Source organism: Chrysemys picta, chromosome 1 (assembly GCF_011386835.1).
Source record: "Chrysemys picta bellii isolate R12L10 chromosome 1, ASM1138683v2, whole genome shotgun sequence".
NCBI lineage: Eukaryota > Metazoa > Chordata > Testudines > Emydidae > Chrysemys > Chrysemys picta.
The window spans coordinates 259,384,721-259,400,386 of NC_088791.1; the positions used below are offsets into that span (position 1 = coordinate 259,384,721).

The 15,666-nt window shown below is 37.9% G+C and overlaps 1 protein-coding gene across 1 annotated transcript in view; it reads left to right on the forward strand.

The window, feature by feature from the left end:
- Window positions 1–15,666, forward strand: part of ABCC4 (ATP binding cassette subfamily C member 4 (PEL blood group)) — a 225,654-nt gene that overhangs the window by 65,583 nt on the left and 144,405 nt on the right. Inside the window, 3 exon segments of the mRNA XM_005305004.4 lie at window positions 2,149–2,274; window positions 4,468–4,717; window positions 12,065–12,169. Coding sequence (XP_005305061.1) covers window positions 2,149–2,274; window positions 4,468–4,717; window positions 12,065–12,169 — 481 coding nt within the window.

Here is a 15,666-nt window from a genome sequence, read left to right on the forward strand (position 1 = left end):
CTAATGCAACCTAAACAGCAAATCCTGCTGTCATATTTTATACAGTTATCAACAAATAGTGACTGTTTCTCATTGTTTCCTGTTATCACTTCCTTTCACTTTTGTACCAATTTTTTAAATATTATTTTTGGAAATATCCCTGGTGATTTTTAAATCTTAAAGTCTGGAAATATAGTATATGTATTTACAAGAAAATTTCTTTCTTATAATTCCAGCTTTCAGAAGGTAGGAATTATAATAGATACCCAGTGTCCTTTCCTGTAGTACATCTCTACCCCAATATAATGCGACCCGATATAACACGAATTCGGATATAACGCGGTAAAGCAGTGCTCTGGGGGGTGGGTGGGCGCTGAGTGTTGAGTCCTTGTGGTGGATCTGCGCGGCGGATCAAAGCAAGTTCGATATAACGCGGTTTCACCTATAATGCGGTTAGATTTTTTGGCTCCCGAGGACAGCGTTATATCTGGGTAGAGATGTATTAGAGGTGGTCTGCTTTCCCTCTCATATTGTCCTACTGGTTCTCAAAGAAACTGGTGGTTTTGGTGGTTGTTGACTAAGTTTATACTACCTGCTTGTGAGGTACTAATACCTCTGGATGGAGAATATTATTATACAGTAACTCCTCACTTAACGTTGTAGTTATGTTCCTGAAAAATGCGACTTTAAGTGAAACGATGTTAAGCAAATCCAATTTCCCCATAAGAATTAATGTAAATGGAGGGGGGGAGATAGGTTCCAGGGAATTTTTTTTTTTGCCAGACAAAAGGCATTATATACATATTAAACAATTTTAAACAAACAAATTAATATTGCGCTGGCGGGGTGGGGAGTAGTGTGCACGTGCTGTGTGTTTACAAACATACTGTACATACAGTACAGTACTATAGTTGGGAGGTGTCCCTGCCTTACCCTACACAGGCACAGCCCACTGGCACTGGAGATGAGGTAGGCAAGGAGGCTGAAGGTGCTCTAGGCTAGGAGAAGCCACATTGCCCAGCAGCGGCAGCTTCCCCTACTCTGCAAGCACCAGGGGCGGGGGGGGGGGCAGGAGGGGGCTCAACCCTCAGCCCGTCCACTCCCCGCCTTCCCCCATCCTTGATCTGCCTCTTCTCCTGCCCCACCTCCTCCCCCTTTATTTCCCACGCTGAGTCCTCGCTCCTCCCCTCCTCCTGCCCCCGAAACGCTGCAAGCCAGCTGACTGACGCGGGCAGGGTGGGGGGAGGAGGGGGAAGGCGCTGATCTGCGGGGTCTGCTGGCGGACGGGTGGCGCTGTGGGGAGGGGGGCGCGTAGGGAGGCTGCCAGCTGTGGAGAAAGCAGGCAGCCAAACAACACAAGAGTGGAGCATTGCACAACTTTAAATGAGCATGTTCCCTAATTGCTCAGCAACGTAACAACGAAACAAGGTTAACCGGGACGACTTAAAGTGAGCAGTTACTGTATTTGAAGCTGGTCAGAAAACAAATCCTTCATTTGTCAAAAGAATTTAATCTTGATAAAAATTTTCTCACCAGGTCTAATTATAACTAATTACTTTTAATGCTCAACATCATGGGTTTTGTGTGCTTCAGGCAGAATTAGCCACAGAAATAACCAAGATCAGGTCAATCCCATTTATTGACCTCTTCAGAAGCGCCTCTTTCCCCACTTTTTGTTGGCAGAAAAAGCAGTTGCTTCAACATACTTTCTTGGAGAAATGCTTATATTTTGGCATTTTCAACTCAGATTATTTACTTCTTGAATGTCCTGTATTTTTCCTTCCCTTTTTTTATCTTGTCTTTTAAATATGTTTGGAAAATCTCTATTTTATTGTATGTTACACTTGATGGGAGGTATTTTCTTTATCGGGTTATTGGCAAATATTCTTACTCTGGCCAAAATATATTTCAGTTATTTTTAACCATGCAAAAATACATTTTCTTTTTTTAAAACAGGGCATATAATCACAGTGTCTGTATATACTGGTACATGTGATGCTCTGTACATAGATTCCTGGTGTACACAAATGCTAGGCTCTTCACTGAAAACTGCATAGATGAGAACACATAACCCAAATTTTTACATGTCAAAGTTTACTCTACAAGTGTAACAGTACAGATTGAACAGTCACTGTTGTTGTGAATCTGAGAACTTTTCTTTAATTACAGGAGTAGAACTGCAGCCTTGACAGATGTCAGGATTAGGACAATGAATGAAGTCATAACTGGTATGAGGATAATAAAGATGTATGCCTGGGAAAAATCATTTTCAGAACTAGTTAGCAGTATAAGAAGGTAATCAGTGTTTCACTGAAATTTATGCCATGGTATTTGATCTAAATTCATGTATGTTTTTATATGTTAGTAGATGCTTTATTTTTGAATTTGAAATCCAGGAATTTCCTAGAACCCTTGTATAGCTTTGTTGTTTTTTCCTTCACCTCTGCATAAGGACAGTATGAGTTTGCCTTGAGGGCAGAAAAAAGTTCTTTGATATTTATTAAAATTGGTTTCTTGTAAGTGTGAATACAGAATCACCATTTTTCTTGTTTCCACATTTGGTTTATTGCCTAACAACCTATATACATCAAGTGTCCTCTATTTATAAAGAGTTTCATCCTCACAATCGACTTACTGGCTCTCCTGACTTTAACCTGCAAAATTCTTTTCTCTGAGGAATATCATGGGATTTCCTTTCTCACCTTAGCTATAAATCTAGAATCCTATAGAGGCTATGCTTAGACTCCTTTTGTGTCCATCTGAAGTGCAGCCATCAGGTGGCAGGCCTGTTGATGCACCTTTCTCAAGGCTGGAACTCTGCAGTTTAATTAGTCTGGGGCTGGATCTCTGGTTTAGTATCCTCCTTGGATGCTAGGGTTAGTCTTTGGAAGAGTAAACCACAGCCTGGACAGAGCCAGGTAGGGAATATTCTCCACTGGTTTCTCAAGGATCCTGGGCATTCCTTATGATAGCACCTTATCTTTGTTAATGTTTAATTTCATATTAGTTTCTCTCTTCCTTTGATTTAATTGTATGCCTTCACGCAGGATAATGACAGGTTTCAGAGTAGCAGCCGTGTTAGTCTGTATCCGCAAAAAGAAAAGGAGTACTTGTGGCACCTTAGAGACTAACAAATTTATTAGAGCATAAGCTTTCGTGGGCTACTGCCCACTTCAGTAGCCCACGAAAGCTTATGCTCTAATAAATTTGTTAGTCTCTAAGGTGCCACAAGTACACAGGATAATATTGCACAGGTAAAATTCTAGCCCTGGTATCCAACTTCCAAAGAAAATAATCTAACTGTTCATTACTTTACTTGAGAACTAGAAGAAGATCTAAGATTGAAAACAAAATTAGTAGTAGGTTTAATAGAAGTTACATTAGATAAATTCAAACAGAAAGTTGATATAATTAGAATAAACAGAGGAGAGAAGTTGTCATATATTTGGCTAAAGTGTGACCAGTACTGTCCAGAGTTACTACTGTAGCCCTATTATTCAGAGAAAAGCATTGCTTCAGACCATGAACTGTGGGTCAGATTGAATGACTAATTTATAAGTGGAAATTGAAGATTTTGAAAATAAATTTTAGTCTGGAAAACATATGCTCCAGCAACTCTGAGATCACTATGGGGAGATGAATTAGGTAAACAGCCTTGTATTCCTCTGAACTGAATCAGTCTACCCAGCACCAGGTTGGTAGTGTAATGGTTGGCAGAATAGCTGGTACAGAGGTCACAGCTGTGGCTGTCAGGAACTAGATCTAGAAAGGCAGAAGTTTAGGAATAGGGCCCAAATCCAGTGAAGGATCTGGAACAAGAACAGGGAACATTGAGGGGCCTGTGGTTCTGCCAGAGGAATTGGCAACCACCTAGCTACACAAATTTGTTTGGATCAGCAATCCACAGTTGAACTCATATTTTTTTTCAGAGTTGAATCAGTTTTTACCTGCAATATCTATTGATTGTAGTAGGGGTTGCATGGCCAAACAATACTGGACTCTGAGAATGTTAAGAGTAAAGAGCTTCCGGATGCTCTGATTATATTAAACAATTGTAAAGAATGTATTAAAGTTGTTTACATATATAACAGTTTCTCAAAGTGATGCTTTGTATTCTGATTAAATTAGATAAAAGAAAGCACTTTATTTTGCTCTTTCTCCTTTGGATAAAAAGTAGTCGTATTTGGAGCTTCCCTTTCCTTATAGCTATTGGTGAAGAACCTTGCATTTAAATATTATTCTAAGCCCTATTTAGAAGCTCCTCTGTTATTGTTTTATTTTATTACTATTTGCCAAATCCAATACTGTTTTAGCAATCATTCTTGAGTACATTATTTTTAACAACATTTAAAACATCCCAACAGTTAACAACAAAATGCTGAAACTGGGTGTTTTCCTATTATTGAAAGAAGTCCATGATGAGAGTGAGCCTGTGTGAATGGTCTAATACAGTGATAGCTTTGAAACTATTTTGTGTTGTGTTTTTAGGAAGGAGATTTCCATGGTTCTTAAAAGCTCCTATCTTCGAGGATTGAACTTGGCATCATTCTTTGTTGCAAGCAAAATAACAGTTTTTATGACTTTCATGACATATGTACTACTTGGCAATGTTATTTCTGCAAGTCGGGTGTTTGTGGCAGTGTCACTGTATGGTGCAGTGAGACTGACTGTCACACTCTTCTTCCCTGCGGCTGTTGAGAGAGCATCTGAGGCAATGATCAGCATACGACGAATCAAGGTACACTGAGAAACTGCTTAGTTTTTTTATTTAATTTTAATGGCTATATATACTATTCCATTAATATTATAGTGTCTTCAACAAAGTTTGACTTTATGTTGTAATTTGTAGCGTTTTGGATTTCTATGGAATAACCTTGTTCCAAAATAGAATATTCCATTTATTTATATACAGTACTTTGGAAAATATCTGAATTATACTATAGTACTCTAAAGTACAATAGACCTATGTTTCTGGGGGTTAGAGGGAGGTGTTACAGCTTCCTTTCTGTTATATTTCAGGAGAGAATTCATACTAGAGAAGTACGTGCTTTAAAATTCAACAGCGAGGTCTCTTGATTTTGCTTTGAGTAATATTGTATATCGCACTGTGTCAAATACTTATATATTAATTTTCTCTGGAGATATAAGGAGTTACACAATGTTATTTTATTTAAATAGTTACTGCTAAGTGCAAATTCCTTATTTTTCTTAAAGCTGCAACTATATTTTTGTGGCTAAAATTTTCCCTTTATTGTGGAGGTACCAATTGCAGCAGGGACTCAGTGCCAGCATATCCTCCTCAAAATTACAGCACTTAATAATTCTGCACTTCAAAAATTCTTTTTGAGAATTCAGAAAGCTATTAATTAGTTTGTGTTAAAATTTAATTAAATACTGGGTCCTTTAAGGAAATTTTAGCATCCTGTCTCAGACTTTTTTTGATCCCAAATGGTCTTCGTAATGAAATAATAATTCATTGAAAATTTGTTCATTGGCTAAACTTGAAGAAAAATTTTAGGATTAAGGGTCTTTTTTTGCCAATATTCTTCATAACTGAAAGTTTCTTCCTCAGCAGGGGGGAGAATGTTCTATTGGACAGAATTCCACAACCTGCTTTTTCCAAATTGCTGCCATCTCTTATTTTTCCTCAATGGGACTGAGGCCTCTGTGACTGCTCCTGTGCTTCTCACAGGCTCCTCTCTATTTCCTGATGACAAAGTGGGCCACCATGTTCTCTAGGGGCAGCTTGGCTTCACTCCTGTTGGGAACAATGTGAGGCAGTGGCCACTTTGAAAAAAGGCATCTTAGCTGTGCAGCCTTTGGCCTCGGTCCCATTGAAAACAAGGGGAAAAGAACTCTTTGAAAGAGGTCAATTATCTCTGAATTTCTCCAGAGGAGAATATTTCATTCTTCAGTCTCTGCTTACAGATAAAGTAAGGATAAAGTCTCTGCTTACAGATAAACTTCCAGTTTCTATACTTAACCTAAATTAATCCTACGTGATACTACTGCAAAATAATGTGAAGTTGACTTAGTATACTGTGTTTGCAAACGAGCTCAGACAATTATTATAAGTCCCAAAATCAGTTTTGAAAATAATGAAAGGTCATCCCAGATACAGAAGATAGTCACATCCCTCTCAAGGAAAATATCAAAAGCCCTGTTCTAAAGCAATGTCTGCTTCTCAAACTCCTATGGGTGACTTTTGGCAGCTTAACTCCTTTCAGCAGGGTAGATTCTTGAGGACAGAAGGTGCTGAGGAATATTTTGAGATCCCTGAGTTCTTTAAACCAAAAGTCAGTGAGACACTTTTGAATATTTTACCATTGTGTTTTTCCTATAAATTCCTCAGAATTAGTCAAACAGCTTGTCCTCTTTTTTTCCATGATTTTTGTTCAAAAAGTCTTTTTCACATACCCCTATCTGATTTTTGTCTCCCTTGTCGTCTTTGTCTCTTTCTCTCTAGTTATTCTCTCTCCCTTTTCTGGAGTGAATCCTCAGTGTCTCTCTCATCTTCAGCCCCACCCAGCCAGCTCTTCCATTTTTCTTTCTCCCTGTCCACTGTTCTATGTCTTGGAATTCTGGGGACTATTACTGTAGTGCTCCCTCAGCAAAAATCTCCTCCTCCTATACTAATCCTATCTGCATATTTTGAAGGACTATTGGTTAAAATATAAGGAAAGCCCGTAACGTATAAAATTGTGCGATTGCTTAAACAAGCATCCACTTTCTGCAGTCTACCTCTGGACGCCTAACTATGAATTCAACATCTGCTAACCAATCTTGGCTTCATAATCAACTATTCCAAGAGCTGCCTGATTCCCTTTTAGAATATTTTCCATCTAAGAGCAGCCATTCTGGGGTTTCCCAGTTTACTATGTCTCAGTAACTGCAGATCAAATGTGTTTGTTTTATAAATAAAAGATACTTTTGGTAACTGTTAACCCTGAAAATTACCTCTGGGATCTGAAAGTCTACTTCTGTTCTTTCTGAATTGCACATCAGCCATGGTTGCCTGGTGTCTTAGGTGTGTTGCAGGCTACAATACAATTGAGGTGTATGCTTCTGTGTACAATATGTGGTAGAGATTCTGCGACTGGAACTTAACAATTCCGTTGAAGAAACATGAGCCAAGATGGAATGGTGTTCACTTCCTTGTATCCCCAGGACCATAGTGGCTGAGGGATTTAGTAAGAGAAATAATGTAATCATAAGCCTTGTCTTTTTTTGCTTAAGTTTCCCTAGGCTGGAAGGGGGATAATGTGCAACCCCTAGCCTGCCTATAAAAATCCACACAGTCCTGGACCCCACACTGAGGTCTTCATACATCACATAGGAGGGGAGTAGTTTTAACTCTATATTTTTACTTGTCATAATTTTTGACAGGTTTCTGTGCTCCTTTTCTATGTTAATGTGCCAATGAGAGCCTGTTTCACACATTGTGCTGCTCTTTTTGTCTTGCCCCATTTTTGTCCAGTCAGCAGGCTGTATGATTTTGGAAGTCCCTCCTACTCTTTTCTCCTTTTCTGTGTCCTTTAGATATCATGTTTAGCTACGTGTACGTTTTTGACACCATCAGCTATTTTGAAAAAAAAGTTTTTTAAAAAAATTGATTTAATTTATGCTTACTGAAAAATTAAAAATAAATGAATAGCTACAGCTTTCATGCCTTTTCCTCCTTTTAAGAGGAAAATATGTTTTATGCATTTAATGCAATACTAAATAAAGTCTAGTAAACAGGTGCACAAATTCTGAATGACAGAAGGATAAAGAAGTGTTACCATGCAATTTTAGATAATTTTTTAATCTAGTTAGTTCTTTTCCAAATAAAGGTATTAAATAATTATGCAAAGGCTTACTGCCAGAAAAAGAAGTGTTAGTACATACATATGTATACACACAGACCTGGATTTTTCTCATTTTAGAGGAAAATAATGTTAACACAGTACATTCCTAAAGAAAGTCATTAAATATATTACAAGAATCTTAGTAATGACAGAATACAATGTTAATGCATACATTTATGTTAACTGCATTTTTCACATTTTTAGAGAGAGATATCTTTATACGTAGTTAGTGTATTTTTAAATGAAAGCGTTAATGTCAGAAGAATAAAGAAATGTTAATACATAAATATGAATTTTGTGTGTGTGTGTGTGTGTGTATGTACACACATACACAGATGGCTACAGGAGAGTGATATGGAAGGCAGATATATTAGCCTCAGATTAAGCAGGTTCCTTTTCCCTGGGTAAGGTAACAGAGGCAGTTCCAGAACAATCAGGAACTTGCTGGAACCAATTAAGGCAGGCAGGCTAATTAGGGCACCTGGAGCCAATTAAGAAGCTGCTAGAATCCATTAGGACAGTCAGGCTAATCAGGGCACCTGGTTAAAAAGGACCTCACTGCAGTCAGTGAAGGGTGTGCGAGGAGCTGGGAGCAAGGGGCGTGCAAGAAGCTGAGAGTGAGTAGGCGTATTGCTGGATGATTGAGAAGTACAAGCGTTATCAGACATCAGGAGGAAGGTCCGGTGGTGAGGACAAAGAAGGTGTTGGGAGGAGGCCATGGGGAAGTAGCCCAGGGAGTTGTAGCTGTCATGCAGCTGTTACAGGAGACACTAAAGACAGCTGCAATCCACAGGGCCCTGGGCTGGAACCCGAAGTAAAGGATGGGCCTGGGTTCCCCCCATATCCCCAACTCCCTATTTGATATTAGAGGAGTTGATCTGGACTATGGGTCCCACCAGAGGGGAAGGTCTCTGGCCTGTCCCCCGATCCATTAGGTGGGCCAGCAGAGACTGCGGGGGATTGTTCTCCTCTTTTCCCCATGCTGGCCAGTGATGCGGTTAGCTGAGTGAACAGCAGGTTTGTGCCACTAACAAAAGGAGTCAAACTGAGGACTGCCGAAAACCTCTGAGGTGAGTAAATCCGTCAGAAAGCACAGAACCCACCAAGGCAGAGGAGGAACTTTGTCACAATACACACTCACACACATTTCTTATTTTTAAAGGAAAATATTTGTATGCATTTAGTACATTTCTAAATAGTCATCAAAGCCTTAATGTTAGAGGAATAAAGGATTATTATATAAAATCATGCATTTTTAGCAGAAAATATGCTTTCATGCAGGTAATACAATTCTGAAGTAAGTCTTGTAATAAACTGGTGTACAAAGTCTTAATGACAGATGAATAAAGAATCGTTAACACATTTTTACCTAAAAGTATTTTATGGATTGAGTACTTTCTAAATAAAATCTGCTAAGTAGTTGTAGAAAGGCTTACTAACAGAGGAATAAAGTAGGTGTGTAAAATCATGCATTTTTAGAGGAACATATTTTTATATGCACATACTACATTTCTAAGTATTCATTAAACGATTATGCAAAGACTTAATGACCCAGAAAGGAGAAGTGTTAATATATATATGCACACACAATTTTTAGAGAGAAATAATTTTAACACAATACATTTCTAAATAAAGTAATTAAATATTTTACAAAAATTTTAGGATTGACAGAATACAGTGTTAATACATAGTTACATGCTAACATGCATTTTTAGAGAAAAATATCTTTATATGCAGTTAGTACATTTCTAAAAAAATAAAATTGCACAAAGGTTGCAAAGTATTAGTGACAAAGAGACAAAATATAACTGTAGAGTTAGTTACATTGTGCAGGGTACAATTGTTCTACAGCCTCTTTTCAGAGGTGACCAAGAAAGTTTTAAAAAAGTACAGAGGAAAAAAGGCAGAGAGAAGTGAAAAACTTGCCCCTCTCCCCCGGACATGTCATGAGGCATGTGGCAGAAACCCCTGTTCTGAGAGCTTGCAACAAATCCTACCTCATTGGCCTAGCCTATCAGAAGGTATTCTTTAACGAGTGAGCTTTTTGCAGAATCTCATTGTTGGGATTCCCCTGAGACATCTTCCACTCAGTTCCCCAAGAATCCAGTCTGACTCCAGTTTGTCACTCAGGTTCCTGTATCTGGCATACAGAAAAGCTACATGGAGTTGAACAGACACAAGCATAGGAGATGCATATAAGGCGTTACACAGTAAACCTCTTCCGTTTTACACACACAGTCTCTCTCTCTCTCTCTCTCTCTCTCTCTCTCTTTCTCTCACTGCATCACATGTTCTGGGATTGGCTTGGGCACTTTGTAGGAGCCAATCCCTAAACAGCACATTCTGTCCATGCACTGTCCATGCACAATTTACTATTTACATCATCCTACATTTTAGGCTTATCTTGCCCATGATAAATTATTCCCTGGGTGTTTCCCCTTATTTTAGCTAGTATAGACATTCTGTTTCCAGCCTGCTGATCCGTTTTCCTCCCTAATACTATCTCTCAAGAAATGAGGCCTCACTTATGTCAAGCCAAGCTTACACACATCATACAATATCAAGTTGCATTGCATTTTCCTGATCTAGTCTGAAGGTTTTTCTAACCCCACAGCTTTTTATGGGATTATTCACTGTATCATATTAATATATAAACTAAAGGAGATAAAACAACCAAACAAAAAAAGCAAAATGAATATGCAGAAAGACTTTTATCAAACTCTTTACAAAACCTATGTAAATTTAGCAATTAGCCTTATTTGTTTTTTAATTCTGGAACACGAATAAAATTTCCTCTCTTTCACACAATTCCTTTAGCATTTGTCTTTTAAAAAAGGCTGATAGACCATAACGGGAATACATGCCTAACCTGCACTCCAATTTCTCTTATTCCATTTACTCAAATTAAGATATTTCTTCACAACTTTTAATATTCGTTGGAAATTAGCACGTATTGTCTTTAGCTGTGTTGGAGGGCTCTTCATTTTAGTGAAATTTTTGAAGGATGGATAAATATTGAAAAAAATTTTTTTTTTAGCAAAACATACAACATGCAAACACAGAACACCACTCATAAGCACCCTCCCCTGCCCTACTTCCCAAAACAGTTAAGTATATATTCAAGCCCACTTCTGTATTATTTTATAGATAGACCACTCTAAGCATACATTCAGTTAGAACAAGGTTTCTCACTCCGTAGGTCGGGACCCAAAATTGGGTCTCCAGAATGTTTCAAAAGAGCTCCAGTGACTCCTGTCCCATAGGGCTGGCTGGGCTTGCTTCCCTGGTCCAGGCACTGCAACCTCTAGGTCCCAGCACCACTCAGATTTGGCCCAGCTGTCATGATGACGGGAGTGTGGGTAGGCCAAATTTGAGTGAGTCGTATTGCAGTTCCACAACTTCATTCATACACATTTGGTTCAGTCAGTGGGGGAGGGGGGCAAACCTGAGTGGCACAGCAACCCCGGAGAGAGCCAAGCCTAGACAGCTCCACAACACAGGAGCCGCAGAAGCCGCCATTGTGGGGTGAGTGCTGGGCAGACCCCAACCCCCCCCTTGGGGACAGGACATGACCAAAAGCACCCCAGGTGCCTCCACTCCCAGACTATTTACTGGGTCACGACAGGCCATAAACATTTACAAATGGGGTTGAGCCCCAAAAGGTTGAGAACCACTGAATTAGAAAGCCTGGGCTTATGACAAAAGGGGGGGATGATGTGTAAAATGGGTGCTCATTAGTGCAATATCCCAGAAAGGGGTGTGGAAACCTGTCAAATTATGTGATGAGTAAAGATAGAGTCAAAAGTACTGACAGGTGGGGAAAGGTGCTAGATGGGGCAGAAAGAGTGTGGAGATCCTTATGCATATTGTTATATTGTCAACATTTCAAAGCAAAAATTCAGATGACTTTGAAGTTCAGATTATGGTACCAACTTTCTCATACGAGTTCTTAACAAAAAAAATTCCTGAAACCTCATTGGAAGTATTTTTATTCCATGAAATGTACACTTTTGGATAATATTGCTGTTGGAACAATAGGTAAATGCACAGATATGGTTGGTTAATTATGGGATACCGTTTGAAGTCTTTGTACGTTGCTTTGGAAACATAATTCCTAGGTCAGAGTAGTTTTGTCAGAGATTATTTGCATTTTTGTACTGTATACCCAGAAACACTTTTATTTTTCATTCACTTTTCTGGGTCCTGTTAAGCAATCCCTGTTTTTTCTTTTACTACAGAACTTTCTAATACTTGATGAGGTTTCACAGTTCAATCTGCAATTGGAGAATAGCAACGAAAATGTCCTACTTCATGTTCAAGACTTGACTTGTTATTGGGATAAGGTAAAGCTCCCTCTGCAAAACCCCATCGATATAGGTTTTTTTTTTTTTTAAACCCTATCGAATTTGGTGCTGCAAGTATTTTGAGTCTAAATAAGGAAGTGGTATATTGTACAATACATTCAATACACAGACTTCATATATAACTTCTTACATATGTGTGAAACCATTTAGCGGGTGAAGTCAAAACTAAAGAATAGCTATGGAAACACTATCAAATTAGATTAATTATAAAATACAGCTCTCTCTAAATGTTAAAACCAGTTACATAAGAAGCTACTGTTCTATGTGACAATTTCTCTCAGCTTGACTGAATAGCATTCTGCTGTCACTGTGATACTCTGAACCCTAACTCTGCTGATTTGTTGCTTGTCAAGGACACAAAACGTAAAATGGAGTATAATGCTCCTTTCTGGTCACCTTTTTATTGTACATTATCAGGTTTTAGTCTTTCATCTGATTCAGAACAACTGACTGTAGATCAGTCATTGGTCTAGAAACAGCATGATGCACTGCCATGCATATTGGGGTTGAGAGCAGGAGCTCACTGTGGAGAACTTGAAGCATTATGGTCTTTTAATTAAAATGGCAGCCCTAGTTTTCATTTATAGATTATTTTTTATGTAAAAAGGACTAAAAAGCTTCATAAACTCAAAAGTAGTGTTAAAAAAAGGTATTACATAGGTGATAAATCTATTACATGGACTATTTGGGTTTTTAAAAACAAGATGCTAAGGTACCTTTTTCACTTTAAAACTAGTAATGCTGTGTCAAACAACAATCTATTGTATACTTTGAAACTTTCATAGTTTCTCTTATGGATTGCATCCGGCAGTGCACAGTGACTTCTATCTGTAGTTATAAGGAATCTTGAAGTTCTAAAAATTATATTGTATATAAATTTAATATCCCTAAGACATGCCACATGCCTCTCCCAGTCTGACTTCACTCCCGCCGCCCCCCCCAAAAGAAGTTAAATTACCATATATAAAAACAAAGTATTTCAGTTGTGCAGTTCAACGTTAGTCCCTAGTTGATGTCTTTATTCAGTAAAATCAGTTTAACAATATTTTTGATGTGAGCAGGTATACAAGCTTTTGTTACTAATGGGCTTTAAAGAAATAGATGGAACTTTCAAATCTGTGTCAGAAAATGTTTTGCTTGAACATGGCTTCACAGTGTGATTTAGTATTTTGTTTTTTATCTTTTTCTCTATACTGGCCATTTGTGACTTGATGACAGATTACAATGTAGCATGATGCTGTCTCTGCCATCTCATTCTGTGCTCTCACAGACATTTTCAGCTTTTCTTTGTTGGTTTTTTGATGAAAAGTCTTCACATTTCTTATAATGGGCCTGATCCAAAGCCCGCTGACATCAAAAGAATTACCACCCCCTTACATACAGAGCCTGCCACTTAATTCTGTGGGCTTTGGATTGGATTCAGTGTAACAAAATACTATTCCCATATGTCTTTTCCTAGTTTGTCTTGAGAGAGGTCCAGGATTCTGACGGGGGGGTCAAGACTGAGGTGCATTGCCAGAACTCTATGGGGCGAATCTTACATACTAATATTTGCCTGAACTCTGCATTGTTCCGGTCAGTGCTATCTGTGTCACACACTAGGGCCAAATTCAAAATATATTAAGACAACCCCTTCTCTATTTAGTTTACTGTGAGTTGTATGTAAGTCTGTAAGTTTTGTCACTGACTTCTGATTTGTCACATGATTTCTGTGGGAGAAAAAAAAAGACCTCTAGGGTTTTACATAGTCGTGGTCTGACGACTGCTGAGCAAGACTCTTCCATGAATGTATACGCATTTAGCTCTTTTTGTGTGTCTGATTGGCTATCTTTATAGCCTTTCAACTATTAATAATAATGATTTTACATTTTTTCTAATAAACAGTGTTCATTAAAAAGAATGTCTGGCTTGAACTTCCCTTTTTATTAGAACTAAAATTAACTTCTGCATTTTTTGCTGTAACTTTTCCCATATTGTACAATGATGAATCACCAGTTTTGGACAATGTACAGACAAGGAAAGATTTTATTCTTTTTTTTTTTTTTTTTTTTTAACCCAGTTAAATTAATCACCTAGTGATAGGAAATAGCTTTCATGTGTGTCTTTTTAATTTGTGTCCTGTACAGTGCCAATCATACTGTTGGCACTTAATAAGTAATACATATTGTTTTTGTTAGTGGAAACACTTTTTAAAATATTTTTTTTCAGTAAGTAGAGTATTTCAACACACCATCTGTTGAAATCATGTTGATTATTTAATGACACTAGTAACATGTTACAAATATTGTAAGTATTGTGTGCATGTGTGTGTGAAATCTAGGGAAGATCAAAATATCAATTGTTATACATTCTTAAGCACTGTACCCTTCTGGTGGGGGGGGGGGATTAGTAATAGGGGGGATTTAGCCCTGTTATGTATTTATTTATTTTTTGTCCTGGCATTTTTTAGAAGTTAAAATACAGTTTGGCTCTGCCAAGCATCAAAGAGAGCTTATAGCTCTCAACACATTATTATTTATCAAGCTTGATCCGTGTTTTACAAGCTGGTACTATTCTGAACAACCAGGACCGTGATCTTAAGTGTGTACTATCCAAATGGCACCAATTTCCTCTGCCTCCTGCTCATGCCCTGTATCACAGTTAGGGTATTAAGTACATAAATTATACTGTTTATTTCCTGATGTGAGATTCATAATGCATGTGAGTTTTTTTTTTTGTGTGGTAGTCATATTCTAATAGAAAGGGAAATGTATTCCCCAGATGATGGTTTTTCCACCAACACTTGTGCCACCCATGATAATTCAGAGGAAAAGATTACAAAATATTCTTGTAAAACAATTTTGGCACATTTTCAGTCGAGTTGCTCAGCATTCAAGCCCAACCAATATGATGACTGGAATTAGTCTTAATATGCTGGCTAAAATTAATCTCAAGTTACAGTTTTTATTTTAATTTTTAATTAGAATAAGGAGGTGAGAGTACTCATCTGGAACAAAATTGTCTTAAGTTTTTAGTAATGTTACAAAATAGTTTATTAGGGGAGTTTTGCTGAAAAGATCCTGGAGAAAGACAAGTTATAAAACACTTGTAATTTCATCAATATATAAAGTTTGATAAAGGTAGTAGTATTAATGTAATATGCTTTGGCTGCTGAAAGGCATTTGGCTTGGTACCCCATGACATTTTGATTAAAAAGCCTAGAACAATATAGAATTAACCTGGTACACATTAAATGAATTAATAGGCTGGCTATCTGATAGGTCTCAAAATAGATTTGTAAAAAGGGACTCATCATTGAATGGGTGTGTTTCAGGTGGCATCCCACAGGGATCAGTTCTTGGCCTATGCTATTTAATATTTTTATTAATGATCTGGAAGAAAACATAAAATCACTGATAAAGTTTGCAGATGACACACAAATTGGGGAGTTACTGGTAAATAATCAAGAGGACAGGTCACTGATACAGAGAGGTCTG